General features: G+C 41.5%; 1 protein-coding gene across 8 annotated transcripts in view; it reads right to left on the bottom strand.

Moving 5' to 3' along the window:
* TUT7 (terminal uridylyl transferase 7) overlaps nt 1–17,209 on the bottom strand; it is a 575,072-nt gene that overhangs the window by 49,083 nt on the left and 508,780 nt on the right. For all 8 annotated transcript variants that reach the window (XM_029617137.1, XM_029617096.1, XM_029617130.1 and 5 more), the window contains one exon: nt 8,925–9,040. In XM_029617137.1, coding sequence (XP_029472997.1) covers nt 8,925–9,040 — 116 coding nt within the window. The remainder of the gene's footprint in view (nt 1–8,924; nt 9,041–17,209) is intronic.

The following is a 17,209-nucleotide window of genomic DNA, read 5'->3' as shown; positions in this document are numbered from 1 at the left end:
GCTAATCCAGCCCCTTTCCACATAATAGGGAACTGTAAATGTGATACAGGAAGAAGAGGAAGGAACACAAAATATGAAGCACAAATAGAAAATCAGATTATATCTTCAGCATCCTGAAAGACTGCTCCCTGAATCAGAATTAAGCAGAGAGAGAAGGAAGTCTTCTGAGCTCATGCATTACCTTTACCCTGGGCAGGTTGAAAAGAAGGTCTTCAGCAGTCAATCATCATTAGTCATATTTACAACTATACTAGATCTCTGGACAGTATTTGGAATTGAAGATGGTGATGCCATTACAAACTAATAAAGTTTAATGACATGCAATGTTGCTCCAATTTGTATGATATTTGTTATATTAAGATTGTGATAGCAGGAAAATTGTATTTGTCGATCGTGTACTACCCTAAACCAATTAAGCCTGATATATCACATTGAATGCATATACAGCGTTGCTCTCAGCTTCAACGGTAGGGGAAATGTGGAAAAGAGGATTTGCATTCAGACAACAACCAACAAGGACTGAACTTCACAATTTGGATAAACAAATAAGCGTGGTGGGTAGCTTGCTTATTGCGGCTGTTACTACCATAAACCAATTAAGCCTGATACATCACTTTGAATGCATATACAGCATTGCTCTCTGCTTCAACGGCACGGGGAAATGTGGAAAACAGGATTTACATTCAGACAACATCCAACAAGGCAATGATCTGTGCAGTCTGGGTAAACAAGCATCTGGGTAACTTGTTTGATGCAGTGGTTACTACCCTTAACAGTTAAGCCTTATGCTCACCTTTGATGCAACTCCAACATTACTCTCTGCATCAATGGCAGGGGATGGCAGGAAACTTGAATCAAACAGTTACCAACAAGGGCCCTGAAATTGGTGGTTGGTGAAACAGATACGTATGGGAAAATAAGAGTAGGAGCTTGCTGGGCAGACTGGATGGGCCGATTGGTCTTTTTCTGCCGTCATTTCTATGTTTCTATGTACTCAGAGGTTCTGGTGACATACTTGCTAATATTAGATGAAAAATACAAGCTTTAAATATACATGCACCATAAATAAAAATATACCCACTAGGACAAAAGCTGAAACATAAAAAGCAAGTGACAAAACCATTCAGCAAGAAAATACAAAAATGATGTAATAGTGATTGGAATATATTTGGAATGTGACAAATTATAAACATGCAATGCTTTATTAGAAATTTTCAGAATGGAAAATCTGTAATACAATGGAAATTAAGCCTATGTTACAAGCCATTCAGGGATGCTCCAACAGTTCAGGAACTCACATTTTTAAGTCAATTTGCTAACTCTTTCTTTACTTTCAAAAGCTTTAATTCAGCAAATCAAGACAGTTTCTGCTGAATGAGTACAAAGGCTGCTGTTCATAGGTGATTAGATCTTCCCTTTGCAAAATGATGTATGGCCAATTAAGGCTCGCTATCATGAGACTGGACTGGATTTTAGATTTACTTACTCTTCTTTCAAAGTTCAAACTCAAGGTGGATTATATTCAAATAGTGTTTTCCCTCATAAGAGGTCTTACAGTCTAAGGGTGAAATTTATTATGCAGCAATATTTAATCGCGAGAGGGGAAAAATATGGCGAGGAGCATTCCCGCGATATTTGGCCCCTCCCTGGGAAAATATTATGGCCCATTCCCTGGGATACTTTTTATCGCAGAAAAAAACCTGAGATAAAAAATATCGCAGGGAAAGGCTGACTAGTGAATGGTGGCAGCCTACTTTGCCCAGAGCCGTTATCATCTTAAAGGGCTAAATGGCTGGAAAATAGCCTCTCCCAATGAATCAAACCCAAAATAGGGCAAAGGCCGGTTGGCACTATTTTTATTTATTTTATTTATTTATTTAAAAGTTTTATATACCGCACAATGGGGTAGGGATCTATCTGTCAAGGCGGTTTACATAATCACACATACATAATTAAAAGTCCATACATAAATTACAAACAATTTAAATGACTTCTCAAATTGACATTGTATTAACAGATATAATTAATGTGATAAATCTTAATATAAGTTATATGCGCAGGTAAAAAGGTGAGTCTTTAATAGTTTCTTAAATTCTATACGATTAGATGTTAATCGAATATGGTCTGGGAGTGAGTTCCACAATATTGGACCAGCCACAGAAAAAGCTCGTTTACGCGTTAAGGATAAGCTAACGGATCTTATTGACGGAACTTCTAAGATACATTTGTCAAGAGAGCGGAGTTGTCTGGTTGGTCTGTAGATTCTCAATAATGAGCATAACCAGATGGATTGTAAAGCAAATGGTGTATTGTAGACAGAATTTTATATGTTATGCGATATGAAATTGGAAGCCAATGTAAATTTTATAGTATAGGGGTGATATGATCTCTCCGGGATACATTACCTAACATTCGGGCTGTTGCATTTTGTATTAGTTGTAAAGGTTGTATCGTAGATTGAGGTAGACCAAGGTATAATGAGTTACAGTAGTCTAATGAGGATAGAATTAATGCTTGAGTGATCAATTGGAAGTCGTTCGGAAGGAGGAGTGATTTAAGCTTTTTTAGCATATACATTTTGTAGAAGGATTTTTTTTTACAATTTCAGATATGTGATCAGACATTACAAGTCTGGAGTCAATGATTATTCCCAAAGTTTTTGCATAAGGTTTTATGTTGATGATTTGGTTCTCAAAAGTGAAAGTTGATGGCGGCTGATGGATTGAATCAGGTACAGTAGATAGGTAAATTAGTTCTGTTTTGTTTGTGTTTAATTTCAACCTGTTATGGAAAAGCCATGTTTTTATTGTTGATAGGTATAAATGTAATAGAGAAAGCTTTGGTCCAAGAGTCCATAAAAGGTATAGTGAACTGTATATCATCTACGTATATTTTAAAATTGAGATCTAATCCAGCAAGGAGACGGCAAAGAGGCAATAGCTAGAGATTGAACATCAGAGCTGAAAGTGCAGAGCCTTGCGGTACACCTGTCTTAGTGGAGTACCAGTCAGAATGATAATGACCTATCATGATTCTTTGTTTACGATTTGTTAGAAAAGAAGAAAACCACTGTAGGGCAAGATCTGTAATGCCAATCTGTGACAAGATGGCGAGTAAAATGTCATGATTTAGCATGTCAAATGCAGCTGAGATTTATTTATTTATTTATTTAAAAACTTTTTTATACCGGCATTCGTAGGACACATCATGTCGGTTTACAAATAACTGAGAGAGGAAAGGAAATTACAATGAACAGGGGAGGGGTTAACTGGGTGATATACAAAGAAGAGGAGAGGAGAATCAAACAGGCAGCGTTACAAAAAAAACCAATATACAAGGTTAGTTGGCATGTGCACTTGAGATATTTGGTATATGAAACTTATTTACAGTAGGACAGGGGCAGGTGCACATAAGAATGATTAAGGGGGGGGAGGGAGGGGAGGCGGGGGGAGGTGGGGGTGGTGGGAACCGGGTACAAACGGTGATAGTTTCCAGGGCGAGGTTGATGGTGGTGAGGGGGAGAGGAGAGTCAAACAGGCAGCGTTACAAAAAGAACCATTATACAAGGTTATTTGGCATGTGCACTTGAGATATTTGGTATATGAAACTTATTTACAGTAGGACAGGGGCAGGTGCACGTGAGAATGATTAAAGGGGGGGGTAGTGGGGGAGGGGAGGTGGGGGTGGTGGGAACCGGGTACAAACGGTGATAGTTTTAAGGGAGAAGTTGATAGTGGTGTGGGGGTATAGGCAATAGGATAAAGGAGAGGTGGAGTGAGGTAGGAGAAAGGGGAGTGGGAGAAAGGTAGTGGGTTAGGTTGGGATCGGGTGGTTCAGGATGACATTGGTTAGGATTGGGTGGTATTGGGGTATGCTTGTTTAAAGAGCCATGTCTTGATTCCTTTTTTGAAATGGCTCAGGGACGGTTCTAAGCGGAGTTTGACAGGTAGGGAGTTCCAGAGGGTAGGGCCCGCAATGGAGAAGGCTCTATCCCTGGTAGCGGTAAGGTGCCCAACTTTAAGTGAGGGGGTTTGGAGAGTGCCAGCAAGGGAGTTTCTAGTGGGGCGATTGGCTTGACGGAATTGTGGCATGTCTTCAAGCCAGGGTGAATTGTTGTTGTATAATGTGTTATGGAGGATGGTAAGTGTTTTATATTGGGAGCGGAAGGTGATGGGGAGCCAATGGAGATCTTGGAGTATGGGAGTGATGTGGTCAGTTTTTCTGGTGTTTGTTAAGATTCTTGCCATGGCATTTTGTAGGATTTGAAGGGGTTTAGTGGTAGAGGAAGGGAGGCCTAAGAGAAGGGAGTTGCAGTAGTCGAGTTTGGTGAGTATGGTGGTTTGCATAACTGTGCGGAAGTCACAGGCGTGGAGAAGGGGCTTCAATTTTTTGAGGATTTGTAATTTGTAGAAGCCCCCTTTTAGAAGTGATTTAATGTGGGTTTTGAAGCTGAGTTGATTGTCTAGGGTGACTCCTAAATCTCTGACGCTGGGCGGTAGTGTATGAGCTTGTGAGGCGTTGAGAGTCATTTGGTGGGGTGAGTTGAGTGATTGGTTTGTGAGGATGAGGATTTCAGTTTTTGAGGTGTTAAGTGCTAGGTGGAGATTGGAGAGGAGAGAATTGATGGATGTCAGGCATGTTTCCCAGTATTGAAGGGTTTCGTTGATGGATTTTTGAATTGGAATAAGTATTTGTACGTCATCTGCGTACAAGAAGAATTTTAGTCCTAGTTTAGAGAGGAGGTGGCAGAGAGGGAGTAAGTATATATTGAAGAGGGTGGAGGATAGAGAAGAGCCTTGTGGAACCCCTTGTGTGAGGGGAATGTGTGCGGATTCAAAAGTATCAAGCTTTACTAGGTATTTACGGTGGTCAAGGTATGAGGAGAACCAGGATAGGGCTGTGTTTGAGATGCCTATCTCCGCTAAACGTGATATTAGGATTTGATGATTCACGGTATCAAAGGCGGCTGAGATATCGAGAAGGGCAAGTATATATGATTGGCCGTGGTCCATGCCTTTAAGGATGGTGTCCGTTATTGCGAGTAGGAGTTTTTCGGTGCTACGGTCTTTACGAAAACCGTATTGAGTGGGGTGTAGAATATTGTTATCTTCTAGGAAATCGGTGAGTTGGGAGTTTACCACTTTTTCCATGATTTTGGATATGAAGGGCAGATTGGAAATGGGCCTGTAATTTGCAGGGTCATTGTGATCCAGGGTGGGTTTCTTTAGTAGTGGTTTCACGATGGCGAGTTTAAGTGGGTCGGGGACTTTCCCGGAGGTGATGGAGCAGTTTATGATTTCTGCTATTGGTTTTGCAATGGCAGAGGGAATGGGGAGGAGAATTTTTGATGGTATGGTGTCTGAGATGTGGGTGGATGGTCGCATCTTTTTTAATATGGATTCAACTTCCTTCACGGAGGTAGTGTCAAGGGAGTCGAGGTTGGAGTTGTTGTCGATCGGTAGTGGGTCTGTGGGTGCGGGGTTGGGGGGTAGACGTGTAAGAATTTTGGAGATTTTACTTTGAAAGTAGTCGGCTAGTTTCTCGCATTTCTCTATGCTGTTTATTTCTTGGGGGGAGGGAATGGGGGATTTTGTGAGTTCTGCAGCGAGGCTAAATAGGGCGTTTGGATTGAATTTAAAGCTGTGGATTTTTGATGCGTAGAAGTCGCGTTTGGCGTGGATGGTTGCTTGTCGGTATGTATGCAATGTGTGTTTGTAGTCCATTTTGTGTGTGGGTGTTGGTTGTTTGCGCCAGGTACGTTCCTTGGTTCTAAGGTCTTGCTTTAGTTTTCTTAGTCCAGTGGTGTACCATGGCTTTCTCTCGGTGCGTGTGGGGGTTATTGTTTTGTGGATGGTGGGGCAGAGATCATTGGCTATGTTGGATAAGGACTTATTCCAGGATAGAAGGGCAGTGTCTGGGTTAGATAGGTCAAGATTTTCACTTACTTTGCTGAGAGCTAAGGAGAGTTCCTCCGCGGAACATTGTTTACGGAAAGAAATTGTTTTTTTATGTGAACTTGTGGTCGGTGTATCGGTATTGATGGTGAGGTGGGCGTTGATGAGAAAATGGTCTGACCAGGGGATGGGGGTGGTAATGGGTGATTGGGGTACTGAGATGCATGTGTTGACAAAGAGGAGGTCGAGAGTGTGGCCAGCTTTGTGTGTGGGCTCGGAGATTAGCTGTCTGAAGCCCAGGGCTTTGAGGGTGAGAAGAAGAGTTTCACAAGCAGGCGTATTGGGGTGGGTGTCTACATGGAGATTGAAGTCTCCGAGTATTACTGCTGGTATGTCTGGTTTTATGTTGTCGGTGATGTATTCAATGAAGGGGGATGGGTCCTGTTCAAGTATACCAGGGGGGGCGTAGACAAGGCAGACTTGCAGGGATTTGGATTTAAAAAGCCCAATTTCAAGTTTTGTGGGGGGGGGAGATGGTCTGTAGCTTAAGGTTAAGGTGTTTCTTGGTAGCTAGGAGTATGCCTCCTCCTCTTTTTCTGGGCCTAGGAATAGAGAAGATGTCGTATGTCTGTGTTGGGAGTTGGTTGATGAAAACGTGGTCTGAGTTCTTTAGCCAGGATTCTGTGATAGCACAGATGTCTGGGTTTGTGTCAGTGAGTAAGTCTTGAAGTATGGGGATGTCAAATAGTACCAGTATGTAATTGGAGTTAGAATCAAAGCCTCTAATGATTGTGTCGAATGATGATATAAGTAAGGATTCAGTGCTGTGACCCTTTCTAAAACCATGTTGATTGTTATGCAAAATATTATTCTCTTCAATATATTCAGATATCTGATGCAGTACTGCAGACTCTATAATTTTTGCAATGGATGGCAATGAAGCGATTGGTCGGTAATTGGTTAAGTCTGTAGGGTCTTGATTTTTCTTTTTAGGGATAGGAAGACTAGATGTTTGTTTTAAAGAGTCTGGAAATATGCCTTGTGATAAAGAGGCATTTACTAAATTTGTAATGGCAGGAGCAAGATAATCTTTTGAATCTCTGAGTAGAAAATCTGAACAAGGGTTGAAAGGACTGTTAGAAGGTTTTGATTTTGATAATACCGTGTTTCCCCGAAAATAAGACAGTGTCTTATATTATTTTTTGCTACCAAAGATGCACTAGGCCTTATTTTCAGGGGATGTCTTATTTTTCCATGAAGAAGAATTCACATATATTGTTGAACAAAAAAATGAACATTTATCATATTCTGAATAGTTGTCTGCTTATGCTGGTTTGTGATGACAACTGTGAATCCTGCAGGGTAAAAAAATCACAGCTGCATGCTCTGGTGTTCTGTGCGACAGGCATGCTCCCAAATAAAAACTTTGCTAGGTCTTACTTTCGGGGGAGGTCTTATATTTAGCAATTCAGCAAAACCTCTACTAGGTCTTATTTTCGGGGGATGTCTTATTTTCGGGGAAACAGGGTATGTTGATAATAGTTTTATCATTAACTGGAGAGAATTCTGAAAAGGTACAAATCGTTTGAGGGAGAGTGTTGTTTGGAATAGGTAATGAGACGGAATTCTGTTGAAATGTCTTCTGTTTTGTTCCTAAAGTATGTGGCAATTTTATCGCAAAACTCGTTAGATGTAATGGAGGGAGGTGTATTTTGTACTGTAGTTAAATCATTTACAATTGAAAATAGTATTCTAGGATTACCATGTGCGTTTTTGATTTTTGTGGTGTAAAAGGCTTTTTTAGTGTTTATTATTTTCTTCTTGTATTTTTGTAGATAAGCATAGTATTCTTGTTTACGCACAGGAAGAGGGTTTTTCCGCCATCTTTGTTTTGGAAAATAGTGTCTACCGGCCCAGAGCTAGGGGTACTTCGGGCCATCACAGATAAGGTGTAGGGAGATCTGGGATCAGAAGTGGTTTGGAGGCCCCTTAGACTTCCAGGGCCTGTTTCTATGTAAATGTGGGTGGGGGGCCATTAAACTATCAGGGATTATGGTTTATATTGAGGAATCAGAGGATCCTGCCACTTGGGGTGGGGGGTTAAATACGAGGGTTATTTTGGTTGGGGTGGAGTAATTTAGAATAAAGGTGGAGGTGTTTAGAAGTGGCTGGGGTGCTGCCACACAACAAATTAAATTATTTTTATTACTATTATTTTTTAACGCGACAGGTAGTGGGCATGTGTTGAATGATGGTGATGTGATGTGGAGGTTGGGCAATGTGGCCCTTTAAGAAACATCCTGGGGACATCGGGATGTGTGTTAGCATTCTGATGTCTCCATCTTTTATCTAGAATGCAGCTTACTTTTTTTGAGGCAAGCCACATTAGCAAGCATTATTAAATTTATGCATGCAGATAATTTTAACAGGAGGGGATATTTTGTTTAAAAAAAAAACAAAAACACAATATCCCAAATATCATGCAAAATTGCTGCGATATGGGTATATTGCATGATAAAACCTATTTTTAGTGCGTTATGACCTTATCACAACTTAGTAAATCTTCCTATAAGTTAAGTCCCTGAAGCAATACAGGGCAAAGTGACTTCTCCAAGATCACAAGGGACATTAATGAGAGAAGCAGGATTTGAACTCTGGTTCTTGGATTCTCAGCCCATTGCTTTAATCACTAGGGTACTCCTTACCAAAAAGAGTTAAAGAAGTCTACTGCACATTTTGTTTTTAAAGATTACTGTACTTAGCACTAACCACAGAAGGCTGCAATTCTGGAAATCACATCTGCTTTAAAAATCAGTCCTTCTTTCATTCCATTTTTGAATGTAGCTCTCTGATATTGGGAACCAGGCTTTGACTGTTACTGCAGACTTGAATTGCTAGCAATGGTTAAGTTATTGCAGGAACGTTGGGCATGTGGTAACATTAGAAGCCTGGATCCTATGGTCATAGTAACACATCTTAAACAGAGCACAGGCAAGTTAATAAAAACAAAACAAAAAAAAAAGTTCTTACTTTCTCCGCATAGGACATTCTTTCATGAAGTGCCCAATTTTACCACAAATCCTGCAACATCGGTCATTGGGGGCTAGTTCTCCCTCCGTTAAAACATCTGGATCAAAAAAATATTCCTAAAAAATAATAGTAAGTTACCAGAAAATTGTTAATCAGTTAAACTGTTATATAATTCTAAAACTTTTATAGTTTTGAGTTTGATGTCTATTTAATTCTGCCTTCTGAAGCAATCTAATTTCACCCAAGTCAACAATCTGAATGACAAAGAGTATTTCATTCAAACTAGATCACATATTTTACAGATTTTTTTTGCTAGTATTTCACATTTAGGCCAGATGGGCTTACCACATATTGATGAGATGAGGAAAAAATCTAAAACAAAATCCAACATACATGCATGCGAGAATTGTTTGAAATATAAATTAGATAATAAAGTTGAAAAACATTTTTTTCCTTGACTGCAGAAATTACTGAATTCTTATTTTAGTATTTGTAAACAGCATTTTATATAAAGACTACATGGGCATTGCAAAACTTCTCTCGTGCCAGAGTTATATCTGTGTCCCCACAGAATGGCTTGGCTTGTAACATTACAGAATCCTCCTGAGATGCCAATCAAGAGTGAGCCTTCTAGTGACCATACAAAACCCATAACAAAAGCCATATCTTATCTATTGTTTAAGGAGATATTAGATAAGCTGGCAAACATTTCTTACCAAGAAGAAAGGATCGAGGTATTCAAGCTCTACAGAACATCGATTTAATAATCTAGCACAAGAAAAGATTACAATAAAAGAAAGAAGCAAAAACAATTAGTATGTACAGCAATAATCAAAAATGTATGTTGTACAATAGATGCTAGTGGCTTACATCAGTAGAACAGCTCATGAAAAAAACAAATTCAATCACATGAGCCTGTGTTCTACCACTAAATACCTGTTTCTCAAAGGCATATACCAGAAGTGGGCAACTCCAGTCATCGAGTGCTACAAGCCAGCCAGTTTTCAGGATATCCCGAATATATATATCCAAGATGGATTTGCATGTAATGAAGGCAGTGAATGCAAATGCATTTCATGAATATACAGTGTGGATATCTTGAAAAAACAACCAGTTTGTGGCACTCAAGGACCAGAGTAGCATAATTCTGGTATATACTGTTAACCCACTTTTATTTTATAACTTTTTTCAATTTGGAATTTTTCATTTCATTTCATTTATTACTTATATACCGCACCAGTCAGACTAATATTGCTGCCTAAGGCAGTTTACAACAAATTTTACAAATTTAAAATATTTAAAGCAATTAAAATTTAAAATCAACCTTCCCTCTCCTCAAAAAGCAAAAGAGAGAAAGTAGAAAAAAAAATAAACCAAAAGAGAAATAAAAAGAGAACTGACATTTCTTCCATCTTTCACTTGTTCCATTTAACTGTTGTACCTACCAAACAAAATTATTCATATGAAAAGAGCCAGGTTTTTAAATATTTGTTCTTATATCCATTACAGTGAATATTAAGTGGCCCTACATCATCTGTCCTTAGACATGCTATAAACACAACACAGCACTAAAAGGCATTTCTCCAACCAGTTATTCAGATTTTTTTTTTACTCTCTAAAATGCTCTTTTTAAATTATTTTTTTTCCTCTGGCTCTTACCCAGCAGTTGTAGCTTGTCAATATGGCCATTGTAGATTCAAATAATATATATTTGACATCTTAAAGGTTAAATATTCTGCTTTTCTTTTGTGATTTACCCCAGTTTGATTTGGTATGTTTACTTCACAGAATATATTTAATGTATAAGAACATAAGATTTGCCATACTGGGTCAGACAAAAGGTCCATTAAGCCCAGCATCTTGTTTCCAACAGTGGTCAATCCAGTACACAAGTACCTGGCAGGATCCCCCAAGGGGTAGTTAGATTCCATGCTGCTTATCCCAGGGATAAGCAGTGAATTTCCCCAAGTCCACTTTAATAATGGTTTATTAGCATTACATGTTGAAACCTTCACTATATAGTACCTTTGTCCCTCCTGATGAAGCTTGATTGTGAAACCTGATCATGACAGAGGACTGACGATTATTGAAAAGGACTGGTCACATTTGGACTGCTGCATGCTATATTTCGAATAAAGACTTATCACATTTTGGCTAATCCCAGCATATGGATGACGACTTTTTCAAATTGTGCATACTTCACTCTATCATTGCTTATGGACTTTCCCACCAGGAACTAGTCCAAACCTTTTTTAAACAGCTTTTATCACATCCTCCGACAACAAATTCCAGAATTTATGTGTTACGTAAACAATAATTTCTCTTATTTGTTTTAAATGTATTATCTAGTAACTTCACTGTATGTCCCCTAGTCTTTGTACTTTTTGAAAGAATAAACAACTGATTTGCATTTACCCGTTCCACTCCCCTCATTATTTTATAGTTCTCTATCATATCTCCCCTTAGCTGTCTCTTCTTCAAGCTGAACAGCCTTAACTTCTTTAGCCTTTCATCATCAGGGAATTGTTCCATATTTCATCACTTTGGTTGCCCTTCTCTATACCATTTCTAATTTTGCTATATCTTTTTTGAGATACTGTGACTAGAACTGAACACAATATTCAAAGTGCGGTCTCATTTTTATTTCTAACTATATGGGGCCCATGAATTGCAATCCTTCATTAACAAATTAAATGTATTCAATTTACTTAATCATACAATTTGATTTCTTTATGAGTAACTACCTTTAAAACATACATTATTAAAATTAAAGTTTTATTCTGTCACCTCATGTCACTACTGAATTTTGTGCCTTGGGAAGGTTTTCGTTGATTTTAACCAATGTGTAGACATATGTTTGTTGATGTTTATATAAATTTATTGGCTTGACCTCTTCTGAGAAGGAAAAGCAACAAGAAAAGGCCATGTTTGCTGCCTTGTATTTTCTTTACATTTCCCCAATGCATTCTACATATAGATGATCAGGTGCCAGGCTCAATTGATTGGATACACTGTTTCATGAACCATTCTTCTTATGTAAGCCACTAATAGATATCGTACAGCATACACTTTTGATTACTTCTGTATGAACTGTTTTTACCAGCTATGGCTAGTGGAAGTCATCCTGTATTTTCCTATTAAACGTCTGTCATTGCCCATCGTACAGTGAATGAGTGAGTGAGTGAGTGATTGTGTGTCTGCAAGTGTCTTTTTGCGACAGTGAAGTTGCTTACCTTAACAGGTGTTCTCCATGGACCGAAGAACATACAGCCACACAAGATGGCTGATGTCATCCTATGGAGCGGACTAGGTCCATTTTATTCTCTAGCCCAGAAACTTCTAGATCCTCTTCTAGGCATGTACAGGACTTCCTATGATAGCGTCGCCACACAACTTCCCTCAGTCTATTTCCAAGCTTTGAGTTCAACTTTCTAAGGAGGAGGTGGGATTGTGTGGCTTATGTTCTGCTGTCCACAGAGAACAGCTGTTAAGGTAAGCAACTTTGCTTTCTCTGTGGACAAGCATCGTATACAGCCACACAAGATGGGATTCTCCAACTAAGGATTGCATGGTAGTAAATTTTGTTTAGTTTATTTTTGTACTTGCAAACCATGAAGTAAATGCAGGAAGTTGATGAGAATGTAAAAAGCAAATGTTGCTTACCTGTAACAGGTGTTCTCACAGGACAGCAGGATGTTAGTCCTCACTTATGGGTGACATCACAGGATGGAGCCCTGTATGGAAATCTTTTCTGTCAAAGTTTCTATAAAGCTTTGACTGATACTGGCACACTGAGTGCACTGAGCATGCTTAGCCTGCAATTATCCCTGTGACCACAGGTGTCTCCCTCAGTCTCGTTTTATAGCTAAAAGCGCAAGCAAAACTAAAATAAAAGTTAAAATGTATACGGACCCAACTCTGCGGGGTGGTGCATGAGTTTCATGAGGACTAACATCCTGCTGTCCTGTGAGAACACCTGTTACAGGTAAGCAACATTTGCTTTCTCACAGGACAAGCAGGATGGTAGTCCTCACATATGGGTGAGTACCGAGCTGAGGATGCCCGAGACTGCACCAAATGCACCCAAGACGCGCAAAAGGCGCAATGACGGGGGTGGAATTTGGAACGGAGGGCATCCTGAAACCCGTAACGGGTTGGTGGAAGGATGTTGGGTAGTTAAACCGAAAAGAATAGGAGTAGACGGACTGGCCAAACATGGAGCATGCCGGCTAGTCGTATCTAAACAATAATGGCTGTGAAGGTATGGAGAGAGCTCCAGGTTGCAGCCTGATAAATATGTACAAGCAGCACCGGCCGAAGGGAAGCTATTGAGGCTAGGACAGACGCAACATAGTGTGGTTACACACAGTGTTGTAGGGAAATGCCTGCTTGTTGGTAGGAAAGAGATACAGACCGTCAATTAAGAGGAATAGGTCTGTTTGCCCACTGGAACTCGCAGCTTGACTCTTACCACAGAAGGAAAGAGTTAAGTGGAATTCCTATGGAGTGTAGTGCGATCTAGATAGAATGCAAGTGCACTATTACTGTCCAAGGAATGGAAAAACCCTCTCGCTTTGGTGAGAGAGATAAAATGGGCAGAGTATATTCTGAGTAAGGTGAGATGCAACGTCTACCTTAAGAAGGATATGAAGTTGAATATGTAAAACCACTCGGTCAAGGAGGAACGCAGGGTCAGATGAGTATGTAACAAGGGGTGTAACTCACTGGCCCTGTTGGCAGAAGTGACGTTTATGAGGGAAAGAATTTCCCATGCCTAACTGTGAAATGAGAGGAATGCAAAGGCTCGAACGGAGAACGTTTGAGACTTATAAGCATGAGATATAGGTTCCATTCCATGACTAGTGAAAATAGAGGCGGCTTGATCAGTGGATAATCCATGGTAAGCTGACTCAGTAAGGGGTTTACTGTTAATTGGGTATCCCCACTCCCAAACGATACACCAATTGGAACAGAGGGGTACCTATGTGGAGGATGTCTGGGGAGCAGAATCCGAGGGAGCAAGAGAAAAGGGTGGTGTAGAAAAAAGAAAACGGGTAATACACTTTTGTATGTGTCATGTGGTAAATCATGCCATTTTGAATGGTAGGATTTATATGTGGAAGGTTTTGTGACGCTACCAGTACCTGAGAACATCAGTGAATCTACGATTTGAGAATGACTTGTGAGAAGGCGAATTGGTTACTGGTGTGATAGATTGAGAAGTATGGAAAGCATACTGGTCTCGGCCAGGACGTGGGTCTGAGGAACAGTGAACCCCATCCCGGTTCAGCATTAGAAGAGTGCTGGCTATGAGAGGCAGCAGAAGAGACACATTTAAGAGGCCCTTGATGGAAGAAAGGCATCTATGGGAACACATTGGAAACATGTTTAGTGAGTAGAATCTGTGCACCGTATGGTTCGATTCGGACGCAGAGGGCAAGTTCGGTTGACCTCAGCGCTAGAAGATTTTTCTCGCTACACATGTAGTTAGAGACCTTTCGAGAGGATGGAAACCTATATGGAGAAGGTCTGCTCGTGCATTCAGTAAGTCTCTTAGATAAGTGGCCCGAGGATGCATGGAGTGAGCAAGGGCCAAGGGTAGAGCTGTGCAGCTTCCTTGCAGAGTAGCTAAGAGGTTGTGCGTGCTTGTGTGTTGGAAAGCACATTGTCCCTATGCTGTCTGTCTGTATGCACAAAGATTTGTTGCAGAGGCAGTATTGGAAGGCATAAGGGTATAACTCATGGCTACAAGCTCCAGGAAGTTCATGGGAAACTGTGCCTGGAGCGGAATAGACGCAAATTGGGTTGAGAAGCTTTTAGGTCAAACTTTACAACCCTGAATAAATGCGAGCATGAGCAGGATCAGACTAGGTTTTGGTTCTAGATCTGCAATATGGATGAGGGACGAAAGCGATTGAACAGCTTAGACCCACTGATAATGGAATTTCACTGAATCTAACCCATAGCAGTTTTGGATCTATGAGGAAAGTGCATAGTGAAAAAGCCCCATGGCCCAACAATGAAGAACTGAGGGGCTGAGGTTATGGAATATGCGCGCAGGGACATGTAGGAATTTATTAGAATGTCTGTGCGGTTGCTGGACAGGAAGGTCATTGTGACTGTGGTGTCCAGAAGTGTTGTATAAGAGATTTATGGCAGTGACAGTAATCCCAGGCAGTACATTTATAGTGAGTCATGAAGAAGTTAGAGCGCCTTGCGTGGACTGACTGTGGTTATGCAGCTGTCCATGCAAGGAAAAGCGTGAATGATGTTGCACTCCGTAGAGAAACAGCAGTCACCAATAGTGATTCAATGAAAAGCCACAGTTGCCGAAGTTGGTGCAACCAACAGAGCTTGGGATTCTAATATTGTTGACTCACCATGAAGCACATAGAAAGATTAGATGTAATGTACTTACTGCGATATGGAAGCATGGTGAAGAGAGATACCATTTTACCTGTGCCTTCTGAAGAAAGTTGGTATTTCTGAGGTCCAGGATAGGCGGAGAATAACTACTTTCTGTTGAAAGAAAGAATAGTGTAATTAAAACTCCCCAACCCCCCAGCCTCCTGCACTTTGTAGCGTCTGGAGGAGTGTACCGTGAACCTTGGTACAAAGTGGGGTGGCCGCACTGATATCCGGCAAGTTGGGAGACCAGAGGTGTCCAACTGGCGGGGCTGATGTAATCTGGATATCATGTAACCTCCCACGGGAGCATGAGCGGTAAAGTCTTACCCGCATTTCTGTGTGCTGTACAAGGAAACATCGAGACCTGTCGTCAGGCTTCGAGGTGAACTTGCACCTGAGGTAGTATTTGCTGGATCTCGTGTTTAGTAGATCAGCGAATGCATCTGGAACTTTGGTTCTGAATTGTACAAAGTCCCGTTGCTGAAAACGGGAGGATGTCCTGATGCAATCCCAAAGAAATGATAGAGAGGTTCTCTTGGTATTGTGGCTGACATAGCTGGCAATAGCGATATGTGACACTAATACGGTTCTTGGAAGGTAGATGACCTAGAACTTTTCGAACCATGTGGCCCGAATTAGAGAACACATCTCACTGGGAATGCCGCAGAAGTGGGATTAGAGTACTTACCATCCGACGTGGATCGTCGAAGGACGAGCCAGTGAAGATTGCTGGCTCCGTGGATTTCAGGAGTCATCGAGGGGTAGCCTTGTCTGACGTAGACGTCTGTCTCAACTCTGAAACCTGGTATGGTAGCGCAGGTATAGAGGAGACAGGCTGGGCGTGGCTGGCGCTACCACAGTAATTTGTGGAGGGCCACGATCCCGCACCGATGTCGGTGGGGCACGCCTTGGGAACAGGGGAGCCATCTTTGGCTCGTGAACCCAGCCCTCGTCGCAGCGGCTCGATGTCTCGTGACGCCAGTGCAGAATTCTTCGGAACTCGTTCCGGTGTTTCTGGAGCACCAAGGACTGTCAGCACTGTGCAGAACAGTGGCGATGGTAGTGGTGATGTTGCTCGGCCCGGGCATTCTCCAGCACCGAGAAGGATAGCACCGATGTGCTGGATGGCGTCGGTGGCGGACGGTCACCGTGTCGGTGACGAGTGTCACGGTGCTCGGCCCGCTCTTTCCCCAGCGCCGAGGTAGATGCCCTCGCTGTCTTGGATGGCGAATGATGACGGACTGTCAGCATGCCTGCACTGCTCCTGGCACTATGTAGTGTCGTAGGCTAATACAGGGCTTTAATAAGAACACAAAGCATGGAGCACTGTGTTTAGGCGAGGGCATTATGTGGAGGTGCTATGTCGGTATTGACGGTGTCGATGGTGGCCGAAGTGGCCTCGAGGATATTGTCAAAAATATATATGAAAAAACGTTGATGACCCGGGCAGAGCAACGATAACAGTGATGGAAGCACTGACGGCATCGGCGTAGGTATCTATGGAAACGATGTGGCATTGAATAATAAAAAAAAAATTATTGGCATCGGAGAAATGATACCGGCATCGACGGAGTCAATGACCGCATCGATAGGAACGTCGAACACACCGATGGAAACGATGTGGGCGTCGACGGCATCGATGTATGGAGGCGGGCGCCAACGGCATCGGTGGCATGGCGACGGGCGTCGACGGTATCAATTGGATCGACTTGGGCACCAATGGTGTTGATGGCATCGATGCCACCGACATGGGCATCGATGGAATCCACTTTGGTATCGATGCCACTGGTGGAATCGACATTGGCATCAATGGAACCAACATTGTCATCGATTGCATCAATGGAATCGACTCTGGCATCGATGCCACTGACCTGGGC

The sequence above is a fragment of the Rhinatrema bivittatum genome, chromosome 1 (genome assembly GCF_901001135.1).
Source record: "Rhinatrema bivittatum chromosome 1, aRhiBiv1.1, whole genome shotgun sequence".
Lineage (NCBI taxonomy): Eukaryota > Metazoa > Chordata > Amphibia > Gymnophiona > Rhinatrematidae > Rhinatrema > Rhinatrema bivittatum.
Note: the sequence above shows the minus strand (reverse complement) of the source record. Positions and strands in the feature narration are given on the sequence as shown.